The 24349-nt window shown below is 38.7% G+C and overlaps 2 protein-coding genes across 2 annotated transcripts in view; both read right to left on the bottom strand.

Annotated features, from left to right (window-relative positions):
* Nucleotides 1-24349, bottom strand: part of LOC134652897 (ESF1 homolog) — a 273742-nt gene that overhangs the window by 98195 nt on the left and 151198 nt on the right. The window lies entirely within an intron of this gene.
* LOC134652896 (arf-GAP with coiled-coil, ANK repeat and PH domain-containing protein 2) lies at nucleotides 175-24143 on the bottom strand. Its single transcript, XM_063508128.1, has 20 exons — nucleotides 23955-24143; nucleotides 23725-23841; nucleotides 23082-23255; nucleotides 21677-21761; nucleotides 20505-20648; nucleotides 13966-14061; nucleotides 13181-13434; nucleotides 11930-12046; nucleotides 11318-11485; nucleotides 10663-10769; nucleotides 9162-9250; nucleotides 8776-8870; nucleotides 7696-7842; nucleotides 5953-6023; nucleotides 5217-5360; nucleotides 4209-4366; nucleotides 2926-3039; nucleotides 1404-1510; nucleotides 710-858; nucleotides 175-354 (listed from the first exon to the last, which is right to left on the bottom strand). Exons 1-20 carry the CDS (start codon nucleotides 24005-24007, stop codon nucleotides 335-337), a joined length of 2409 nt encoding a protein of 802 aa, XP_063364198.1. The 5' UTR covers nucleotides 24008-24143; the 3' UTR covers nucleotides 175-334.

Genomic DNA, 24349 nt, shown 5'->3' with positions numbered 1-24349 from the left:
ACATAATTTAACCTTGTGGACGCCACCACGATACGCGACATCGGGTACATTGCCAAACAGGTTTACTACTTCTTGTTATAAAAACAATCATCAAAATCAATTCATGATTATTTATCGAGTAACAAACATACAGGCGAATTGATAGCCTCAACCATTTGTTTTTTTTTTAATAGTCGTTATGATCAAAATACTAAATGAACGTTTGAGTGTAGTACATAATCCACAAGCTGTATGCTCTAGTCTACGGCATAGTCCAACCTTAAAACGGGCTGGAATCGAAGCCCGGTCCGTTCAGTCGTTACCACAGCCAACGCCGCCGCGCGGCACCGCTGCGTCATTCGCTAGCCTGTTCTCCTGAAATAAAACAAAAAAGAACTCAAAACAGGACTTCTAACGATACAGAGCCATCTACTTCCGCTGTAATTTGGATAACATTTTTTTTTAATACATTTTTAAACAAGTCCCGTGTCGAATTTGAAACTGAGACTTCAGCGTCATCAGTCACTAAATCAAAATACCAATTTGGAACCAAGCAATGCGATAAAGTTATAATATCGAAACATACATAAACAATCAATTTAATGTCAAAATTGTTAAATATTCTAACACAGTCTAATTACTAACAGCCAAACCTAGCTTGTATTTGTTTTAAACAAACGTTAGAAATGAGACCAATGAAACGGAGACTTCAGCGTTATCAGTCACTTACCTTCGTTGTTGTTGTGTCTCGCTCGCACTAGCCGCTCCGGGTGCGAGTGAGCGAGCTGGGTATAGTCACGGAACACCTCGTTGTACGTGTCGTCATTAGACGACATCTCGGATTCGCGCATTTCCTCGTTCAGCTTTGTTAGCCGTAACCTGCGGAACAAAAAACTATGGAGTAAATTTTAATTTTGTAACATTATTTCCTATCATTCCTCTTATAATTATGGCCAACAGCTAGACAGTCTTCCGTAATGCTAAATATAGAGAAGGTTTTCTCTACCCCAGTTGCAGTAGCTTAGGTTCGAGAGTTGATAAAAAGTTTGGTTTGAACATTTGAATGTAGTTAATTTTTTTTTAGTTCGAAAAAACTACCAGATTTTTTTGCCAAGGAATCGAGTTCGATTAAAATGGAGTGTTGAAAGCCCAGTGCACATAACAAGTGCACTGGGCTTTATTATATTACATCACACATTTTTTTAGAAATTACAAGACTCCAAGTTGATTACAGACATTTATAATCGTAACAAAATGGTTGCAATTTTTATCGTCTCCCGTGTAACGCATCAGTTTTGCACTCACAACCACTATAAAAACGTGACCCGCTGTTTGAAGCTATTGCAAGATGCGTGAAAAAGGATCGTGCTAAATACTAGACCTCTTTGTCTTTCTTAACCTCAATAATGTGAATTCAAACTTACAAGGTGACAATATCGGCGTTAGCGTGGCTGACGGCGATGTCGAGCGGCGTCTGCGATTCGTTGTCCGCTATTGACTGGTCTGCCCGGTACCGCAGTAACAGGACAACCTACAACACAATAAACAGCCATTTACATAAACACAATAGGGATGATGACGCATGTTGAATTTTATAACAAAATCTAGTAAAATAGATAGCAAACGAGCAATTTATCACAATAATGTGGATATTAAAACAAAATATTGAAAAATTACAAAAATACAGGACATGAAAGTTTCAAAATTTAAGTTTTTTTTTAACTTCCAAAAACGATAAAAGTAAGGGTACCATTCGATTCCTTACATTTCATCCAAAAAAATATTGTATAGCAACTATATACATAAACGCAATATTTCACCGACAAAAACGCAATTTTCTTGTTTTGTCCATACTACAAGATGGGCTCCCAGAGACCTTGACGTCACGTTCCCTTATCGTTTTGTTTAGGGCGTTTCGCGAGTGAAGTGCGACTGTCGGCCTTTGACTACAATTTCTGACTTTTGTGTTACTTTAATGCAATGGGTCCCATATAGACATTTGATCCTAAAAACAAACCCGATCGATTGATACCATAAATGAAAATTAGTCATGTAGCCTATTTACAGGGTTGCAATTGAAAGAGTAACCTCGACGAAGCCATGTTGTGAGATGATACACGTTTATTTAAACGTATATTTTGCCTAATATTATCAGCAGTAAACCATCGAAGCTGTTGTTTGACTAACGCCGTCCGTACATGGCGACCCTGCCTAGCGGCATTATGCAAGAGTGCCACATTCTCAGAGACTTTGGAATTGCCTTAGTGTAAGGCCTGAGTGGACGCTCGAGTTGGGCGTGCACCGGGGCGGGGCGTGCGGCGTGCATGTTAAACAAATGCAAACGTATAAGAGCGGCCTTAGTGTAAGGCCTGAGTGGACGCTCGAGTTGGGCGTGCAGCGGGGCGGGGCGTGCTGCGTGCATGTTAAACAAATGCAAGCGTATAGGAGCGGCCTTAGTGCACGCTGCTCACATTACTTGTGAGCCCGACGCCGCGCTGCACGCCTCGCCGAACGCGCCGCTTCGAGCGTCCACTCAGGCCTTACACTTAGCAAAAAAACCGGCCAAGTGCGAGTCGGACTCGCGCACGGAGGGTTCCGCACCATCAACAAAAAATAGAGCAAAACAAGCAAAAAAACGGTCACCCATCCAAGTACTGACCCCGCCCGACGTTGCTTAACTTCGGTCAAAAATTACGTTTGTTGTATGGGAGCCCCACTTAAATCTTTATTTTATTCTGTTTTTAGTATTTGTTGTTATAGCGGCAACAGAAATACATCATCTGTGAAAATTTCAACTGTCTAGCTATCACGGTTCGTGAGATACAGCCTGGTGACAGACGGACGGACGGACGAACGGACAGCGGAGTCTTAGTAATAGGGTCCCGTTTTTACCCTTTGGGTACGGAACCCTAACCAGTGTTTCCTGTGATAAGGTGGACATGTTACCTGAGCGGTGTGTCCGGCCTCGGTGGCGAGGTGGAGCGGCGTCTTGCCGTCCTCATCCTGCGGGTTCAGCTTGCTGCCGTTGAGCAGCAGGAACGAACACGCCATCACGGAACCCTGTACGAAAACGAAATAAAAAATATGATAGAAACATTAATATTGGCACCCTTAACTTTTTAGAGAGTGATACAATTTTGTGCCGTGCCATTCGTCACGGTGACGATTAAGATTATACGCACTAGCGGTTGGATAAAGTGAGGCGCTGATGCGTTTGGAATATGGCGACACGTTCCCCTGAAACATTCGTCTGTTGGGTGGTATCTCCTTCTGCCACAAAACAGCTGCATTCCACATGCCCATGTCACAGATTATATAATAGTTCTTACGAACAGATACTTATCTCTCAAAGAAAAAGAAAATACCTACCGTTTTGATACCTACACAAAAATACAATGGAGTGACCTTCAGCGCACCGCTCCCCGCACCGCGCGCACCGGCACAGCGCTAGGGTTGCCGACGCGACGCTTAAAAATTTTAATACGTGTGAAGACCGGTCTCTAATTCGATTGATCAAACTAACATTAGAACTTGCCATAAAGTATATGCATAACAGCATAGCGTTAAATAACTACATTTAAGCAAGTTAAGTTGCAATAATTTATAATATTCCGTTTATGCGTTAGGTTAGGTTAGTGTTTGCAAAATACTCATTTTAAAAGGTCATATGACCCTGCAGTGACCGCAGTGTTTACGCCGTTTTATAAACCACGCAATGAACCCAGCAAGAATTAGTTTTAAAACTTCGTGTAATTTAAAACCAGATATATATATTAATGTTACATAATAAAGAAAAATAATAGAGAACCCATGATTACAGGTAATTATAAAATAACCAGAGCATAAATGAGTACCTATTTTCCGGTGTAAAATTAAGATCTTACTGTCGATAAAATGATCATTTACCAAGTTAGCTACCTATTTCAAATAGATATCTAATAAATATAGGTACATTTGTCGTAATAAACACTACATGTTTAATTAAAGTAACTACCGTAAAGTACCTACGTAGCTTGTAACTATCGTAAAAATTGTCAGTGCGGCGCGCGGTGACGTGCTTGCGTGAGCGCGTGTGGCAACTAACTGGCTTGCTTTTCTACCGTGAACGGGAATAGAATCGTAGGTATAAATCCGAGCTCGCGCGGAGAGTTCCATAGGCCTGCCCATGTGCCGTACCTTTTTCACCAGCAGCGATCGATATTTTTTAGCACTTGTACACGGATACGTACACTGAGCACGGCGTTGTGCAGCGGCACGCGGCTGCGCGCGCCGGGCACGTTGACGTCAGCGCGCGCCGCCAGCGCCGCGCGCATCACCGGCACGTTGTGCGCGCGCGCAGCCTGCCACAGCACCGCCTGCGCTGACAGCGACGAGATCTCCTCCGCTTCTGGAACCAGTGCGAGGGACTTAGGACGCATACTCCGGCTAAATGCGAGCATCCGTGTCACACCAGCGTAAATGCGGCCGGTGAGCGATACACTATAGGATAGGATAAGATAGCAGCCCCAACCTCTTAGGGTCGGTTGCACCAAACTTTTCGTATCGTTAAAGAGTTCGCTTGGAAAGTTTCATAGTAAAGCACCGGGGCGCGCCGGCTGAAGTTGATCAGTCTGTCAAATGTGGTTGGTGCAACTGGCCCTTAGTGTAAGGCCTGAGTAGACGTTTGAGTTGGGTGTGCGGCGGGGCGGGGCGTGCGGCGGGGCGGGGCGTGCGGCGTGCATGTTAAACAAAATGCAAACGTGCAGGAGCGGCCTTAGTGCACGCTGCTCAATTCACTTGTGAGCCCGACGCCACGCTGCACGCCCCGCCGAACGCTCCGCTTCGAGCGTCCACTCGAACTTAAGAGCCCATCAACGTGCACACTAGCGCCACTGCTAAATAATCGTGATTATTTAAATTTTACGAAAGATATTTAAAAAAGGGGGCCGCTACGTACTGTATCTTGTACCTTTTGAATACATCAAACTAGTTTCTATGTTGCCGGATTCGTCAATCTATGATTTCTATGAACGCAAAACAAAAACGGCCGTTTTAACTTTGGACGCATAGATTGACGAATCCAGCAACATAGAAACTAGTTTGATGTATTTAAAAGGTACTTTAATACAAGATACAGTACGTAGCGGCCCCCTTTTTTAAATATCTTTCGATAAATTTAAATAATCACGATTATTTAGCAGTGGCGCTAGTGTGCACGTTGATGGGCTCTTAAGCTAACTGTTTTCAGACTTACTTACCCAAGTCATCTTCGTCCTCGCCCTCAGTAGAATCGTGGTCGGAAGGCAGGCTAAGGGTGAGATTGACCTGCCGCTCGGTGGCCAACTCTGACCCGATGAGTAGCACCGGGCTGTTTTCCCCCGATTCGGACTTTGTTGAGCTCTCTGGTGGAATAAATAATAATAAAATAAGGTCTCTCAATATTAGATTATACAAAAAAAGTATTAAACTTGCCCATTGAAAAAACTTAAAAAAATAGGCAAGATCAGAACGGCTTGAGGATAGTAAGGTTCCGAGGTACTGATATATAATTCAAACTAAATCACATTTTCGTACGTCATCGCAATAACTGTAACATTTATCACTTTGGTCAACGAAATAACGAAGTTTGAAGTTTTAAATATGTACCAACGTCTAGAATATTGCCGGACATTTCTAAAACCTTATCACAAAGTCATATTTAGGTATAGTGCATCAATATTTTGTTAAGAGTGTTGCTTGCTGTTAGTAATCTGTGATAATTATTATTTAACATTATTGGTGTTGTATTGTATTCTATTTTATTCTATAATAAGGCGAATCGGATCTTTGTAATCGAAACAAGCTTGCAAACTCCAATTGCATCGATTCAATTCTACTTATCAATCAATTACACAAATTTTACCGCATTTTTTTTTAATTTAAAAACCGTCGCGTAAATTAAATAGTATATTGAGTAATACATTAGATGATTTGACAAATAATAGTATAAGTTACCGCTGGTGTTGCTGTTCGCGTCGCTCTTTTCGTCAGGAATCGTTTCCGGGACTGCTGGCGGAGCACGGACTCTGGAAATGCAACGATTTGATAAGTAATATGTTTTAGCATTTTTATATCGTGGTTTAATTTGATCCTTTAGTATCTTTGGTAGACATTCGGCTGGTTTTAGTGTCACGCGGACCGTCCGTGCGGATCGCTCCACACCGGCCCAATATGTATTAAGTTCAGGGAGCGTTTTAGAGTGGTTCGCGCGGACGATCGTCCGCGTAGACAGCTTTCTCGTACAATTTGGCAATCCACACGGACGGTCCGCGTGACATTAAAACCAGCCTTAGAAGTTTTTATTTAAGAGCTTTAAAATCTCATTATTTAAAATGACATCAAAACTGCGTGTAACTTGTAAAGCAAATTAGTCCTTACAAGAACAAATGAAATAAATATTTTACTCGATGTTTCTTGAATAGTACGCCAAGTTATTTGCACGAATTCGTATTTTATGACCACTAACGATGAAGCCGTAATACAGAAATGCCCGACACTAGCCACATAAATAGTGTAAGGGTCGGTTGCACCAAACTGTTCGTATCGTTAAAGGTCTCTACCCACTACACCGTATCATACCATGACCGTGCTATGAACGTATCAGGCACGGAATGTAACGCTACACGGACTACTATGCCCACTACACCGTGTCTACATCGTTTCATATCTGTGCATAACGGGTTAAGTGCCCGTAGTAACTGCGTATCATCCCCATAGCATCCGCCTATAATCCCCGTAGCATCCGCGTTTCATCCCATTAGTACCCGCGTTTTATTCGCGAGAGCCAGACTCGTCAGAAAGAGCGAGCGAATGGTTCTCATACTGGCAAGAGCGAGCAACAGATACGGCAATACGTTTATAACGGGCTTAGAACTGTCACCATACGCGGTTATAACCCGTATGCTCACCGTTTCGCCGCCTGCACGCACCGTACTGGCAACGTTGCGTGCCATGCACGTAGCGTTTCGGCACCGGCAAAATATCCTCGCCGACAATTTTTGACGGTCCGTGCATGGCACGCTACGGGTATGGTCGGTGACGGAACGGGCTAGTGGGCATAGTCTCATACTTTTTAATACAAAGATATTTTTTTTGCCTGACACGTTCATAGCACGGTCATGGTATGATACGGTGTAGTGGGCAGAGACGTTTAAAAATTCGCTAAATTTTTATGTATGGACAGTTTGATAGTAAAGCGCCGGGGCGCACCGGCTGACGCTGATCATCCTGTCAAATGTGGTTGGTGCAACTAGCCCTTAGTAACAGAAGTTACTCTACGTTAGTACAGAACAGGGATGTTGCGGATGCCGATTTTTTGACATCCGTGGATGCGGATTTTTAAAGGCTCACATCCGCGGATGCGGATGTCAAGATAGGTACATAAAAAACGCCAAATATTACATTTTAGTAATTTTTATTTCAGAAAACCGGCCAAGTGCGAGTCGGACTCGCGTTCCAAGGGTTCCGTGCATTAAGTCCCACTCACGCTTGACTGCTCATTTCTAATAGGATTTTTTGGTTAATGACTAAATTACCTAGCAGTCTAGCACTTACGCCGATGCTAAGACGTTCCTGTACCGACCTGTTCCACATCCGCATCTGCATCGATTTTATGCGGATGCGGATGTTGAAAATAATGCGCAAGTTCCGTGGTTGCGGATGCGTATATTCGCAACATCCATGGTACAGAACACGGACCTGCGGCGGGCGCGGCGCACGGACCAGCGACTGCGGCAGCGGCGCGGCGACGGCTCGCCCGGGTCCGCGTCCAGCCGCGCCGCCGTGATGTCCTTCACGAACGACAGCGACACGTACTTGGCGCGGATCCATGCTTCGCGTACCGCGCTGTAAGGCAACGGTGATGCTTCATTGGTTATGGTACACAGACAATCCAACCTCTAGACATAGCATAGCATAGTCGCGCTACCCCTCTGCCACACATACGGTAGCGTTACTCCATCTTCGAGTCAATCCCGTGCCGTGATTGGTCCAATCACGGCACGGGATTCGCTCACCTCGTCCCCCCGCACCCCCGTATTTTTGGCAGCATCGGTTTCATGAAAGAATTGGCCTAAGCTCAGTCTAGAGGTTGGATTGTCAGTGTTATGGTATAATACTCAAATGCAAAAAAGTTTTTATTCAGGGGGGTCAGTTATCCCTGCAGCTGACTGTACTGTTGACTGCGAGTTCATTTAGTATTTCGAGGCTTCCTTAGCATTACGCATGAGATATACCCCTCTGCAAGATTAGACAGATGGACGTACGGAAAGCGAAAGGAGAACGGTGACAAACGGAACTACACTCGTTTGTCGCCGTTAGGATACAAAGCCTCAACAAAAATTGTGACGCGAGAAAAGATTACGAATACCTCTATCGGCTCATTTTAAAGCCTTCTAAATAATACCATAGAGAAAAAAATACATATACTTGGTCAAGCAGATCTTGTCAGTAGAAAAAGGCGGCAAATTTGAAAAATGTAGGCATGAAGGGATAACGCGTCCCATAGAAAATTTGAATTTCGCGCCTTTTTTTGCCTGACAAGTTTTGCTTGACCCAGTATAGTTTGCTCACTCCATACATCAGTTTTGGTACCAGAAGACTATTATTTTCAGTGTCGACATCTAGCATCGAGTAGCGGAATTATCAGTACTGCTAGTTGACAATAGATGTAGCACCGACCGGAAAGTCTTATGTTGTTGAACCAAAACTGATGTATGGAGTGAGCACTCTTGTCTTACTATATTTCTCTATGCTAATACTCATTAGATGACAACTCACGTTTCACAATCCGGCGTTGCTCTAGTGATAGTAGTCCCTTCTGTGTTAGCTTCATAGATTAAATTCACTATTTTGTTGCCCAGTTCTGCCATAACCTTCAACAAGAAAAAAATTATACAAAATTAATATATAGATGGTCAAACCAATTTGTCAGTAAATAGGAACAGAACTATACTCATCCTTTTCTTTTGGGTGCTAGTACTAGTGTAAAACAAAGATAGTATGATTCTCTCTGTCTATGTTTGAAATGAGACAGTCCTTTGACAAACTATAAATAGAATATACAGTAGATAACTTCCTGTTACCTTGGGTTTCGCAACTATTATTTAATTTAAACATAACTACATATAACGAAAATTGCACGATGTCCTTCATAAAGCACATACCTTAATTATTTCAGGTTCCCAATCATCGAGTGTAAGAGACCTTACTTTGCTGACATGTACTCCAAGAGATCGATGTATGCCCGAACATTCTGGAGAGAATAGAAGTGTCTATGAAACTGTCCTCATAATATAGTGATTAAAACTTTTACGATACTTACTTACACATTATCCACTAAAAGCGGATCTAATAGGGTATTTGACTACTAGTCAAATCAGTTTCTTTTTTCGAACTGTCAAAAAGATTATAAATAAATAAATAAATAAAATAAAAATCATTTATTTCAGACCTTGAGTCCATACACTTACAACTAACTACAAACTAAATTTAACTTAAAAAACAAAGTTTTGTACGGAACACTAATATATTTATTATGCTACTATGGAATTTATATGAAACACTAGCATGTGACGTCACAATCAAATTATCTACTCTTTATAGTTTTATCCGGGTTTTAAAATAGAAATTGTGTCTAAAAATAACTGATGTCTACGTTTCTCTAATAAACTATTGGTGCTTTATTTCATGCATGGTGTAAAATGATTTATTTTAAATAAGGTCAAATACCCTATTGTTGTAGTAAAAATGGAACTATTTTAAACCGTTTAGGCGTGAAATGGCGCCTATGGTTCCAAAGAACGACCTCCATGTTATGTTAAATGTACAATAAAATGTTCATTCTACTTTAAATTTCAACCTTTTCTAATGCACATAAAGTGGCATTTCAATTTGTTACATTACATTTTAAAAGAAATAATTCTTTATATTCGGTGTACACGTGATTTAATATCCATTAACAAATAATTACCTATACGAGGCCAAACGTTCGCAGATACGAATATTGGGTTAATAATCTTGACCAGTAAAGGTTCTTTTACTTATTATACCCTCTAGCCGCCCATTCGTCAAACCTTGCCAAGCAAAATGAAATTTTATTTTGTCAACACAGAGTTCAAATTAGAATGGAACAGGAGACCTTTTTATAGGTCTCTGGGCGTCTAGAGGATATGTGCATAGGCTTTCATTTACGGTATCAATCGATCGGGTTTGTTTTTAAGATCAAATGTCTATATGGGACCCATTGCATTAAAGTAACACAAAAGTCAGAAATTGTAGTCAAAGGCCGACAGTCGCACTTCACTCGCGAAACGCCCTAAACAAAACGGTAAGGGAACGTGACGTCAAGGTCTCTGGGAGCCCATCTTGTAGTACATATGGACAAAACACGAAAATTGCGTTTTTGTCGGTGAAATATTGCGTTTATGTATATAGTTGCTATACATTAATTTTTTGGATGAAATGTATATGGTACCCTTACTTTTATCGTTTTTGGAAGTTAAAAAAAAAACTTAAATTTTGCAACTTTCAGGTCCTGTATTTTTGCAATTTTTCAATATTTTATTTTAATATCCACATTATTGTGATAAATTGCTCGTTTGCTATCTATTTTACTAGATTTTATTATAAAATTCAACATGTGTCATCATCCCTATTGTGACGTACCAATACAAAGCGTGATGCCGAGGTTGATGCTTGCCCAGCGCGGGTTGGGGCCACCGCAGTCGCAGCAGAAGTTATTGCCGGGAATATTTAGCAGTTGCTCCCATATCCTGCACAAACAAATATGAAGAGTTAAAAGGTAAATAATCATTTATTTACAAACAAGATATATACAGGTATTACTAAAAGAAATTAAAAACTAGCTTATATCTAGAATAGGCCCTTGAGGCATTGTACCAAGGATGCTGGCGACAATAGGAGTTAAAATAGGTCTTGTCGAATAAAAAATCTTCTCTATTCATATAACAAAAGTACAAAGTGAAATGTAAATACAAATCTTAACAGCATTTATGCAAAATTAGGTTTTTACACGATTTGTTATTTATTTCGCATTAATAAATAAAACATAACCATTTTGTACGAAAGTAGTAAGCCTAGTTAAACTATTGTGCTAAATTTGTTTTTCCGAATGGTGTTTATGTGAGAGCAATAAATAGGTATTTTTATTGGATAGGTAAGACTTGCAAACTTATACCTACATTTTAAGGGACTTATAGGAAATATTTTGAAATTAATGGCAGATAAGTTACGAATCGTCAATCTAGGTGACAAATTGACAATTTGTGTGTAACAATTTTGCCTGGAATGGTTTCTTTACCTGATCTTCCTCATGCCAGGAGGCATGGTTTCCAGAGAAGGTGCGTCGTGCTGGACTCTCGAGTCATCGCGGCTGCGGCCTTGTTGTATGGCAGACCGGATCCCGTGTTGTAGAGCTGCGATCCAAGACGCGAGCATCTCTTCGGAATCCGCTTGTAGCATGTGGCTCCTTGAATTAGAAAGGTTACAGTCAAATTACACAAATAGAAACACTAAGGCCCACTTGCACCATTCTACTAACCCGGGGTTAATCGGTTTAACCTGGAGTTAACCATGGTAAACCATGGTTACCAGTACAATTTGACACTATGTTGACGGTTTAACCGTTTAACCCTGGGTTAGTGGGATGGTGCAAGTGGGCCTAACCCATACAAAATCTGAGTATAGCTCGTGTTAGAAAACTGTGGACAAAATTTGGCAAGTAATTTGCTAATATTTCATAAAATCTGGCCGCAGCATAAAGAATGTTTATATAGTAACAGCAAACATAGGTCCAAAGTTTTCTTTGCCGTCCTACCATTTAATGGACCTTGACTAATTTAGTGGACCTTATGTCTTTACAGTAAGGTTTGGTATTAAGTAACAGTGTCGATGTTGGTAACGTAATACTTACTTGGAGGGTGAAAGCACTTCGAAGCAGAACCGACGCTCGCCGTCGAGCACCGGCTTCACCGTGCACAATCGTAGGTCCTCTTCCATCACTGTCACATTCAGCTCTCCCGTCCTTTTCCTACAAACAAATAGGTTATAGGTCACGGTCAAGCCGTATTATTGCGCTTATTTCGCATAGGCAAAATAATAAATTATTTCACATAAATCAAGACTATGAAATATTAAGACATGTCAGGTACAAATGTAACAAGGTTGTCAAACGTTTAAGATACAATATTCTGCACTATACGTGTCTTAATAATCCTTTGTCTATGGAGGAAGTGAAACAGCGAAACCAAGCTTCATTAGTGGAGCAATTGAGAACTATTCTCTTTTTTTAGGGATAGAAATAAATGTAAACAAAACAAACCCATAGTTATACATACACTGTTATCACTACATAGTATAAAACAAAGTCGCTTCCCGCTGTCTGCCTGTCTCTATGTATTAGATCTTTAAAACTACGCAACGGATTTTGATGCGGTTTTTTTTAATAGATAGAGTGCTTCAAGAGAAAGGTTTATGTATAAATTGAAAACCCGTGCGAAGCCGGGGCGGGCCGCTAGTAATAAATAGCTCGAAGTTTCAATACTCCTGTTATTTCGAAACTAAAGTCAGCCGTCTTTTTTCAGTGAGAGTGGCGTCTTCTCCGTGGTAATAGATTTAAATACAATGATGCAAAAAAATACAGAATTGTAAATTGAATATTCGATGCTAATTCGTCAGTTCCACGACTACGACCAATGACCTACATTGCGAGGACTTAACCCCGGCCTTGTCCGTTGCGAAATGTTTTAACTGATTAGTTACATTTAGTACGAATCTGTGTAAATAAACACGAAACCTCGTCGCCGAAATAAGCGAAAGATTAAGACCTTAAGGCAATCCATTAAGATCGATAATCCAGTAGACACAAGCCGCATACATCTGCAGAAGTTATTAAGTAATTTTCTTTAGTTAATTACAAATGTATCTAGATCAAATAAGATACTTGTATTACTGAAACGCAAATAGCAATTTTGTAGTAATTTTAAACACATTACACTGTTTTCACGTTAAGTTTCTATTTTCCAATTCATTATAATTACGCGTATCGTCGGCTTTACGGTCGTAAAATGCAACGCGATCCAATTAAATTATTAGCTTGATTTACAAGGACCGCTGCAATGCAACCATTTACCGTTACGACACTACAATTACGAAACAAACTCACCTGTAGACTAATCGGTTGTCATATAAGTAGAACCAGCGTCTATTCCATGTCTTAAACGCGTTTGAAGTCCTTTTGAAAAGATACCCCTGCATTTTGGGCAAGCTTTTCAAGCAAGGCGTACTAAGCAGGCCATCTTTGCAGTTCCCATCTGGGGGCTTACAGCTCGGTAACACACTGTCCTTACTATTGACAATCGTATGCCGATTCTCCATCTCCTTGTCCAATATTTTGGTGTCGTTACGCATTGTTGACACCTGCAATTGCAATTAGACAGTTGGAATAACATTGGTTGTGCCAATTAGTCGATAATTAGACGTATGCTTTCTTGAGTCCGTATAACACTTGGGTAATGTGACGCGTAATTAGTGTTAAGTTATTTTGCAAATCATGTAGATGTGATAGAACGGTACTGAGTATAGTATGAGTGTTGTTGAAGTAAGCCGTAAAAATATATCATGAATAGTTCGACCACGCAAAGCCCTACGTACACTATATTGCACATATTCTAAATGAAAATGCTGAATGCTGACTATAGTTCACAGATCATTTTTTCTGGAACTCAGGAGGAATATGTGTACAAAACGCGAGAGTTTAAAGTGTTACTCAGGAGGATAATCATTTCTCCACTACCTAAAGGTTGTCTGGAAGAGATCGCTCTTTAGCGATAAGACTGCCTGTTGTTACCTCTGTCTTCATGTATTATTTGTGTCTCTCTTTAAATGTTTTATTGAGGTTGTGCAATAAAGAGGATTTGTATTGTATTGTATTGTTTAATGTAGAAGTACCTCTTCAGCGGTAGTCTTGAGAAAAGGCTCCAGATCCTCGGATAAGTCCGCGCCCTGGTGGTAGTACGTGCAGCACGCCTGCATGTACGACAGGAACTGCAACAAGACAATGTATGGTCATCAAAGGCGATATAGGCCATAGGGGAATAGTAACGCGTCAAATGCGAAATGCTGACGAAAGATACATAAAAATAAGATTATTAATCCTTGTATGACCGTGTTAATCTGTATAATCGACGTAGGCATTCTGGACTTGGCTATATCTTATCTTATATTATTGTATACCTATTTATATATTTCGGGGATCTCGGAAACGGCTCTAACGATTTCGATGAAACTTGCTTTATGGAGGTTTTCTGGGGCGAAAAATCGATCTAACTAGGTCTTATCTCTGGGAAAACACGCATTTTTGAGTTTTGTAATTATGTTTTCCGAGCTAAGCTCGGTCTACGAGATAGTTATTGTAATCGGAAAACAATTGATCACTGGGCATAGTGTGGCAAGAGAGAAATATACTATTTTAGCCTAGTAAGGCCCAATGAACATTACAATGTACTTCAAGATGTTAAAAATTGGACACGTAAAAAGTGCCAAAAATATGTATACTACCTTAATGTGTGGGAATAAGGTCATTTATACATATTTTTGACACTTTGCCCCTGTGCCAATATGATTTTCATATACTTATCAAAGAAAGTTCCCCATTATTATGTATTTATTTTGTTGCCCTGATTTTTTGTATAAAGAAATTCGCCCGTAATTGTGTGAAGGTAAGGTAGGTATCTACAGACTGACAGGTAAAGAAAATAAAGGCTACTTTTACCATTTTTTCTGAAGATATTGTTCTTCGCATCGGATCAAGAATTTATACTAACTTATTAGGACACGAAAATACCTAATTTTACTTACAAACACATATTTCGCACAAAAACATTAATTGTTTGCTTACATTATCTTTAATCTATGAGTCATAATATGACAAACAAGTACGTGCAGACGTATTCGTGAGTAACTGTGAGTCCATACACTATTTGTGGGCCATTTGTAAGCACCTACATCATATGCACGTAGGATTAATGAAGGTCGATGTGAATGGGAGAGATCCCTTATACGTTCATCTTTGAACCTAGTTTCAAGTTTCTTTATTTGGCCAAGTAACAAAAGAACGTTACATCTAGCAAGTCAAATACAGGTCATTGCTAAAAACTAATCATACAAGGTGATATATGTATATGTGATTTAGGCTATATCATGATATAGCCTAGGTCATCTTTTTTGTGTATGAATTTAACATAGATTCTTTATAATCAAATACAATATAAAATGGCACGATATAAAGGAGCAAAAGTATCTGACACACCTTTTTGCGATGGACGCACGGACGTTCCAATTGCTCAGTTAAGATTATCTTGCAAGATAAGTTAAACCATTTCTTAATAGGGATTTATTTTATATAAAATATAGGTACCTAACTAAATACGACTAAACATACAAAACTGTAAAAATTTGGATAATGCCATTCTATAAATTTGCTAAATTGCGATGTCCAACGCAACTATTCATTTTTATATCAATTTAATTTTAAATTAACATAAAATGTATTTTTTTTAATGTGTATAAAATTTAATACCTAGTTGTGTACATTTAAAACCTGCTATTAAAACCTTGTAAAAATATGTCCATAATATCTTAGGATATTAAATGTTTAAACAATTCTTTTATAACTTTTTGTTTTTATGAGTTGCACAAGTGCACTTTTAGCAACTTAAACTCAGTTTCTGTAAGGTATTTGCGAACCGCAACCAAATTGCAAAGCCAGGGGTTTGCGGCTGTTTCATATGTATAACAAGTCTTATATAAAAACCATAACATGATTAATTAATATCAATAAAATCATATATTAAGACAGCAATTTCCTTCGCACATAAAAATAAACAAAACCGACGCGTGTGAAGTTTTCAAGACTCTTAAGAAAATTACCAAACCTATATTTGTGAAGGTTTTCCCAAATCCTTATCAAATTTACACACACATATATGTCAAAATGCAACTATTCCAAAGGATCACAACACTGCACTATAAAGACGCACTCGACAATAGAACACTCCGTACTATTGTACAATTACGACTGAGACCGCGAATACGCGATATGACATCGTGACAGCGATCATCGATACGAAACGATAATCCTTTCAAAGTCGACTGTGTCTATCCCTCAATTTAATACAGGTGTGACAGAGATGCAACATTGTGACATGGTTCCATTGGTTCCATTGACGATATCGAATACTTTCAAGTTCTTCACCTTGTCAAATCTTCATTCACAGATTTCACAATTGAAGATGTATTAAATGTAGACTTTATAACCATTGCAGCAAGATCCCTTTTGCAACTACCCAATGGTTATGGATAAGCTTATCTGAATGAAATTCTCAAACTATTGTTTTTTTGCGACGACATCCACATAAAAATAAACTTAATGATGATGGCAAGAAAATTGATTTTGCAAGCACTCTATAAAACAAATACGAGTATTGGAAAGTAAATTGGCTGTGTTTAGATAATGGTATCGTTGGCGGAAGTGTGTGTAATATATGTAGGTAAACAATTACGGATAATATATTTCGTATTGGCATAGATACAGAAATTACTGCATCGAATGGATAACGATCGATAAGGACAGGTTTATATCCACACAGCTCTAAGTGGGGCTTTAAATATTTGTGTACTTATTTGTAAATTAACAAAACAAATATTAATTATATTTAAGTGTCTTGACTTGTGCCTGACTTTGTGCGTTGTAGCTTTCCGTAACCATGCGACTATTAGCTTAATGATAATGAGACAATGGCCCATCCCTGGTCAGTTTTCAACGGGGCGCACGTTATGCACGAATATGGAGGAATTTATTTCTAAACTATATCTAGGGTGGAGCGAATAAATACTCGTAATATGTTCCTCGTAGTAGTAGTAGTAATACTAATCACTTTATTGTACCACTGGGAGACTTCGGCACAAGATCGGAAGTGGAGGCATACAGTGAGCACAAAAGTGCAAGCCTTCGAAGAGCAGAGGCGAGTGGAACTCGACGCAAAGCGTGACGAGTTAAAGGCCCGACCACCTGCGGTCATCAACTACAATTGCGTCGGAGGGGTGCTGGCCTGCGGTGAGTGCGGTCGTACTTTCACTGCAAAGATAGGCTACGTCAGCCACTAAGAGCCCACGATCGTCGCTCTCAATAACTAGTACAACCCCAGTCGCCGTGGCCGAAACCGGCCAGGAAAGTATGATGATGATTGTACCAAAGATAATAGAGTGTAATAATAAAAAGAGTTAGGTATTGTTATGGTAAATGATGTAGCCACCGTTAATTTACCTACTGCCATCTTTCGACAGAAGATTAAAACTGTTAGAACGCCATTTGACTTTGATCCTTACTCTTTCACTGATATGTGTTAAATTTGTTATATATCGCATCGCTCGAAAATATTGCACCATACCATTATCAAATGATATTTCGTCCATACGTACGTTCAAAAAAATTCATTGGTGTCACTGTAAATACTCCGCTATGACTATACCGTGCGCGTGAAGTAACGTACGGATACTATATTAGTTGAAGACACATGATTATTCATATGTAATTGTGGCCGATACGCGCAGTTGGATAGGATGTTCCCACGTACATATACATAGCAAAATCACGGACAATAGCAAGTTGTAGTAATTAAACCATTCGACTATGAGCCCAACTTTGCACTTTTTTGGTAACCGTTTAACAGTTACATATCGTCAGGTGACAAGCAAAAGTCACTAAGTACCACCACAAGTTCATAGCCATAGTGAACCATATTAGTACGAAAAGAAGGTTGATTTTTGTTTAAATATTGTATAGTAATTAGTGATTTTTGCTTGTCTCCTGACGATATTGAGTGGCCCATGCACTGATTAACAGTCCGCCGGACGGTATCGGCCTGTCAGTTGTTCGGAACTGTCAAATTTTTGTTCTAACTGACAGGCCGATACCGTCCGGCGGACTGTTAATCAGTGGGCCCCTTTACGTTTGTAATTTATAGTTTGTCAAAGGACTGTCTTATTTCAAACATAGAGAGAATCATACTATCTTTGTCTTACACTAGTACTAGCACCCAAAAGAAAAGGATGAGTATAGTTATCCTGGTTGGTTCTTACTGACTGACAAATTGGTTCGACCAACCATATTTAATATAGTCGTACCAAGTTCATTGAATGAGGATAATTAAAGTGATACTCAGAAGTCCGTATGAACCTACTGCATTTACAAACAGTGCTATTACCTGTCCAATATTTAACGAGTCCGCAAACGTTAGTTTATGTAATTTATAGATACGGAATTCCGAATACAACATTGTAATGTTTCCACTCGACGGCTGAAACAAGCATAGTTTGATGTTAGGAAACAGACCTAGACGGGAGATTAAGTAACTTTTTTTTCCTTGACATATATTTTGGAAAAATAATCCTAACATATTATCTACCTACAGGCTGCTGCAGGCAGCTGTAAAGACACGGCTTATATAAAACATCCTACTAATATTATAAATGCGAAAGTTTGTGTTTCTATTTTGGTCCTCAATCACTTAAGAACTACTGAATGGATTTGAATGATATTTGGTACAGAGGTAGACTATAGCCTGAAAGATAGCATATGATACTTTTTATCCCAGTATTTACTCCCAATGGGTCGAAATGAGGGAAGTAGGAGTACTAAACTTGGCAGTTTAACGACGTCTTATTTATTCGGACGAAATTGCTGGCGGAGGCTAAGTAATTATATACTCGTATCATTCCTTTGCGAGTACAACGATGGGTGTGAAGTATAAATAAATACTAGCATGTTACACGCGGTGGGTTACATACGCGATACGCGCAGGACAAGTTCAACTCATATGAATATTTATGAAGCGTCCGGTATCAATTCAATTATCGCACCTTAAGGCTAAGTGCAATACAGGCTGTAAGTATCAAATCAAATTGATAGTGACGGTTAAAGTGACCTAATATATCGATACACATTTTTATTTCTATGGTAATATGGTATGGTATGGTGTGTTATGATATATTTGGCCACTTCGGCCGCCACTATCTATTTGACGCTGACTATACAAGCTACAGTGTCGGCACTACTAGTGGAATGAAATTCTTGTACAGACAATGCCTAATTTAAATTACTTAAACAATAGCAACTTATATTTTAGCTCGCAAGTTGATTCAGATTTTAACTACCTGATGCTCGTTTTCTGTCAGACATAGACGAATAAAGGTAGTAAATACATAGCTGTATGAAAAATATAAAGGAACAAGCCCGCCAGTCCTGTAGGATTTTATACCCACTCGATTAATTGTCACATTAATTTTAAGTATATTTCGTGCACAATTTATATTCGCTAAATGCACGACTGGTGCCTCCCCCGTTTTGTTGGTTTTTCTTCGTTAAATCTTGTGGAGTACAATTAGTTCCAACGACTGCCGCTAGCATTTATATGCGACATTCTATAAAATTACGTGTGTTTGCGACAATCAGCGCCACTTCTTCCTCCACCGACTTCGCACCTTGCCATTAAAAATATGAGTTTCGCACTTTTCTTGATAATTTATTACGTTTTCCGACATGCCTAACAGCTAAGCTGTGTACTAATAAAAATACTTAAGACCATTGATAGACCTTATTTCCTTGCAATAAGATATACGACTAGTCACATACAATAGTACCTAATGACTAAAGTCGTGAATGAATGTGCATAGCTTCACCTTGAGATAGCAATCGACGGATAGTTATTGTTACTTAATTGCTGTTACCGGTCTTCGTTGCAATTCTATTATGTTGAAGTACATCAGTAAAAAAATAGTTATAAACAAAGAAACATCGATTGTATAAGATGTGTAAAACTGAAGTCTAAGAAAGACCGTGTTCCGAATTTGACCGCTTAAGAACATTGCGATATTTGCGATGTACGACGTTACCGCTTATAGGTGCGTACAGCAGCATCTACATTAGCCTAACTTTACAATTAATTAGGATTAGCTGTTACTTTTTTTGACTAACCATTTACGAGGAAATTTTTCTGATTTTTTTTCCTCTAACGCCTCTTTCGCGACTATTGTCATTTCTGGGCGTGATCGAGCACTGAGCAACATGTGCCGAAATCTAGAGCGCGTGGCCAGAAAGAGTTACAGCCTTCTCAACGTCAGCGGTTTTATGTCTTGACACCTAGATAATAAAGTTTAAATTCAATAAACTCACAGTGGCCAATATCTGATACCTCTTTCGCGACTATAGTCATTTTCCGGGCGTGATCGAGCACTGAGCAACATATAAAACAAGAGTGCGTGGCCAGAAAAAGAGTTACAGCCTTCTGAACGTCAGCTATTTTATGTCTTGACACCTAGATAATAAAGTTTAAATTCAATAAACTCACAGTGGCCAATATCTCGTGGCACTTTTTAGCGGTTTTATGTCTTGACACCTAGATAATAAAGTATAAATTCAATAAACTCACAGTGGCTAATATCTCGTGGCGCTTCCGCGCCTGCAGCATGGTGATTTTCTGGACATGGTCGAGCGCTGTGTGACGGAAGCAGGAGCGAGTGGCCAGTAAGAGATTCATCGCCTCCTCCATGTCGGTGGGTTTGTGTCTTGACACCTGGGCAATAGAGTTCAAATTTAATTAACAGTTAGCGTTTACTTAAACGGATTTGTGGTATTAGTGGCGGAAAGTGTAGGTATGTGGATTTTAAACCCTAATACTGTTTATAATGAAGCACAATCATGGGTTAGCAGTTAGGATGAATTCTAACAGAATAGTTATAAGGTTATGCAACTTAAAATAGTAATTATTAGGGTTCCGTACCCAAAGGGTAAAAAACGGGACCCTATTACTTAGACTTCACTGTCCGTCCGTCCGTCCATCCGTCCGTCTGTCCCCAGGCTGTATCTCATGAACCGCGTTAGCTAGACAGTTGAAATTTTCACAAATGATGTATCTCTGTTGCCGCTATAACAACAAATACTAAAAATAAAATAAAATAAATATTTAAGGGGGGCTCCCATACAACAAACACGATTTTTTTGCTCTATTTTTTGTTGATGTGCCCTCCGTGCGCGAGTCCGACTCGCACTTGGCCGGTTTTTTTTTACTTGTCACTATACTATATACTAACGGCGTTATTCATGAACGTCTGCTAAGTTAATCAGTTGATGATGGTAGTTTGTCCCTCTCTATGTCATAACGACAGATAGGGACAAACGACGATCATCAACTGATTAAGTTAGCAGCCGTTTATGAATAACGCCATAAATAAATAAAAAATATAACTAACAGGCAAAGTCAAGGATCCTCTATTGGTCTTTTTCCATCTCATAGTATTGCATCGTAAATTTCCCTAAAAAATAAATGATATTACTTACATCTATTTGAAAACATCTATTATATACCGAAACTAAAAAAGGGAGAAACTGGTGGTAATGGGTGTAAATACAAACAGGGGAGGGGGGGGGGGGTGTTAAATGTGGTTGGGTGGTAACTTTAACATGTAGGCTCAATCTAAAATTCTAATGCTTAACTTAAAATATATACAGGGAATAAATTGCAAAATGATTTTTTTTTTCAATAGTTAGGTATAGTATTTACATGGAGTTTTATAGGTTAAGTTGATAATCAATGTTATTCACCTGTGAGTTCCTATTTAAAGCTATATCCAGATCATTTGAGATTTTGTCGAAATGGTGCTTGCTCTCCTTCACACCCTTAATATCTCTGAAACAAAACGGAAACTTGAGTCTAAATATAATTATTATGCATATAATATCATTAGGTAACTAAATAATTGATGAACAAATTAAGTTGTATAACATGTGGTCACAATAGGATATTGTCTGTATTTTTATTACAGTTTTTTATCACAATAATGATGAATCACTTGTGGTTGCTAATTTACTCAAAACGAATAAAATAAAATGTGTACATATGTGCGTAATGAACATTGATAAAATACCTAGTTTATTTGGGTTTAGTGTAATCCCACATTATCATTTTGTGATATAGATACACATACTTATATTAACAGTTTTGTTCATATCCTGTCATAAAAAGATTTGGAAACTACCTAAGGGTAGACTAGAACTAAATTTTGAATACAGTGTCATGGTCTTGTAAATTTAATTACACTGTATAACTTATCGCAGATATTTTAATCCGTAGTATTTCCTTCTATATGGCTGAAAAGTTCTTAATTTAAACATTTTAAACTGTAATGCTTAAAATAGACTTTGCTATTATTATTTTAAAGTATAAAAACCAATTTTGATCATGTGTAGTATTTCAAAAATAAACAGTTATTATGAGTCTATAAATCCAACATAAACAAAAAACGCCTCAAGTGCCTTTCTAAATGAGCTATTAAGCCCACATGTAAACATGAAAGCTGCCCATTCATGAGTCATTGCACCATTAGGTAAACATTTCCTTCAAGGAAACCTAATCTAATTATAGCTCATTAATGCAAGTCAAACAAGTTTACAGTTAAACTGACCAATGATTAGCCAAAATGATTGGCTAGTCAATTCGGTTAAGACATTGTCATTATAGTATTTTTCAAACAGGAAGGGCACGCTGACAGATGTCATCTCAGTATAAATTATATGGTGGGGCTGTCACCATACCCTTTGTAATTTACCCTTTTCTGTACTTTAATCAAGTGGTTAAGTTTTTAGACACATGCTTATTTGTACCAAATGCTTAAAAGATAAAAAAAATAGTTTATTCAAGTAGGCATATTACAATGCGCTTATGAACGTCAAATAAAGCTACATCAGCTTGAACAAGAGTTAGAACTGACAGAAGTGAATCTGTAAATAAACAGTTGTTTAAAGATAAGACTAGGGTGAGATGTTGCATATGTTTTCATCAGCATACAGATCTACAAAATTGAATAAGCCAAGCTTTTCTTAAATTAATGCATAAATTACACTACTGTGGCAACAAATGTGTAATCCCTAGTTTACCTAGGTAAACTGATTTCTTGTCACGTACCCAAGTGCAGAAGAGATCAATAATACAAAACAATTGTGGACTTACACTTTAATAAAAGCTGTGAGATTCTTGAGTACAGTCCTGGAGGCCTGGTCCAGAAGTATGGAGTGGAACTTGTTCATCTCCTGCAGTGCATGGATCATCCGGTTCAGCGTGGCTATCACCGTGGGGTCCTCCGAGAAGTAACCACTCAGATCCCATAGAGCATTTGTGAAAGCACTACAAATATTTACACAATTTTGAATAGACAATAAAAACTCAAAATTAATTTAAACTGATTTTTAGAGATGTAACGTGAATAAAATGTATAGTAGACGCTCCGCTTGAAAATGAGACAAATTGTAATAATTGGTTTAGAATTGAATAATATTGATGTTATTGAATTTAAGTCTCAAATGCCCAAAAAAACATAAATTAGGATGCTCTTACAATTAGGCAATTAATTGAAACATTTGATATTAAATTTCTTTTAAAATAGTAATGTTGTAATCATATCAGCATTACTTGTTATTGATAACATAAGTATTTACTTTTTTTATAGAGCTGTCTTGGGAGTCTATGGCATACACAAAGGCATTGTTAATTATGGAATAGCATTCCCACAGCCATAATGAACAATTCAATGATATAACAGTCTCAGATGACTGCACAGCAATGCATTTGCAAGAAATATACACTACAAGCTTACCCTCGATGAGTCATGTATGTTTTTCCTGATTCTATCATAACCGAACATGCTTTGAGAACTTTATCGAGCTTCAACTCCAAGCCGTCGATGCTCGCCTCCTCCGTTTCCAGCTGTTCTCTGCACACACAAAAAAGGAACTCTTACACAAATATTTAACACACACAGCACGTATGAATTTCACTTTCTATCATAACAAGAATAACTTTCATTGATTAGGTACAATTAATTACCGAAATTTTGGCGAATCTCTGAGGCACTCATCGAAATCTATTAAAGGTTTCATAATCAAAACTGTGAACACAATTTCATTGATTTAATTACACGATATGTGATATTTTAATTGAGTGTTTTTATCTTCGTGTCGAACAAAAAGCTGGCGATCCACCTCTTTCACAAATCCGACACGAAACGTCAGAACGTCACACAGCTGTCAAGTGGTACAGATAATGCAAAACTGATAATGAAGACAGGCTACATTTTTGCATATAAAAGCATGATAGCCAACGTCGAGAAAATAAAATTGAATATGAACTTTGGCTTTTCGTCCCGGAAATACAGCTGCATAGTGTCATAAACAGCTGATAAAATGGCTTGTCAGAAATGTCAGTTCTTCAGTGTCACAGCC

Source organism: Cydia amplana, chromosome 12 (assembly GCF_948474715.1).
Source record: "Cydia amplana chromosome 12, ilCydAmpl1.1, whole genome shotgun sequence".
Lineage (NCBI taxonomy): Eukaryota > Metazoa > Arthropoda > Insecta > Lepidoptera > Tortricidae > Cydia > Cydia amplana.
Note: the sequence above shows the minus strand (reverse complement) of the source record. Positions and strands in the feature narration are given on the sequence as shown.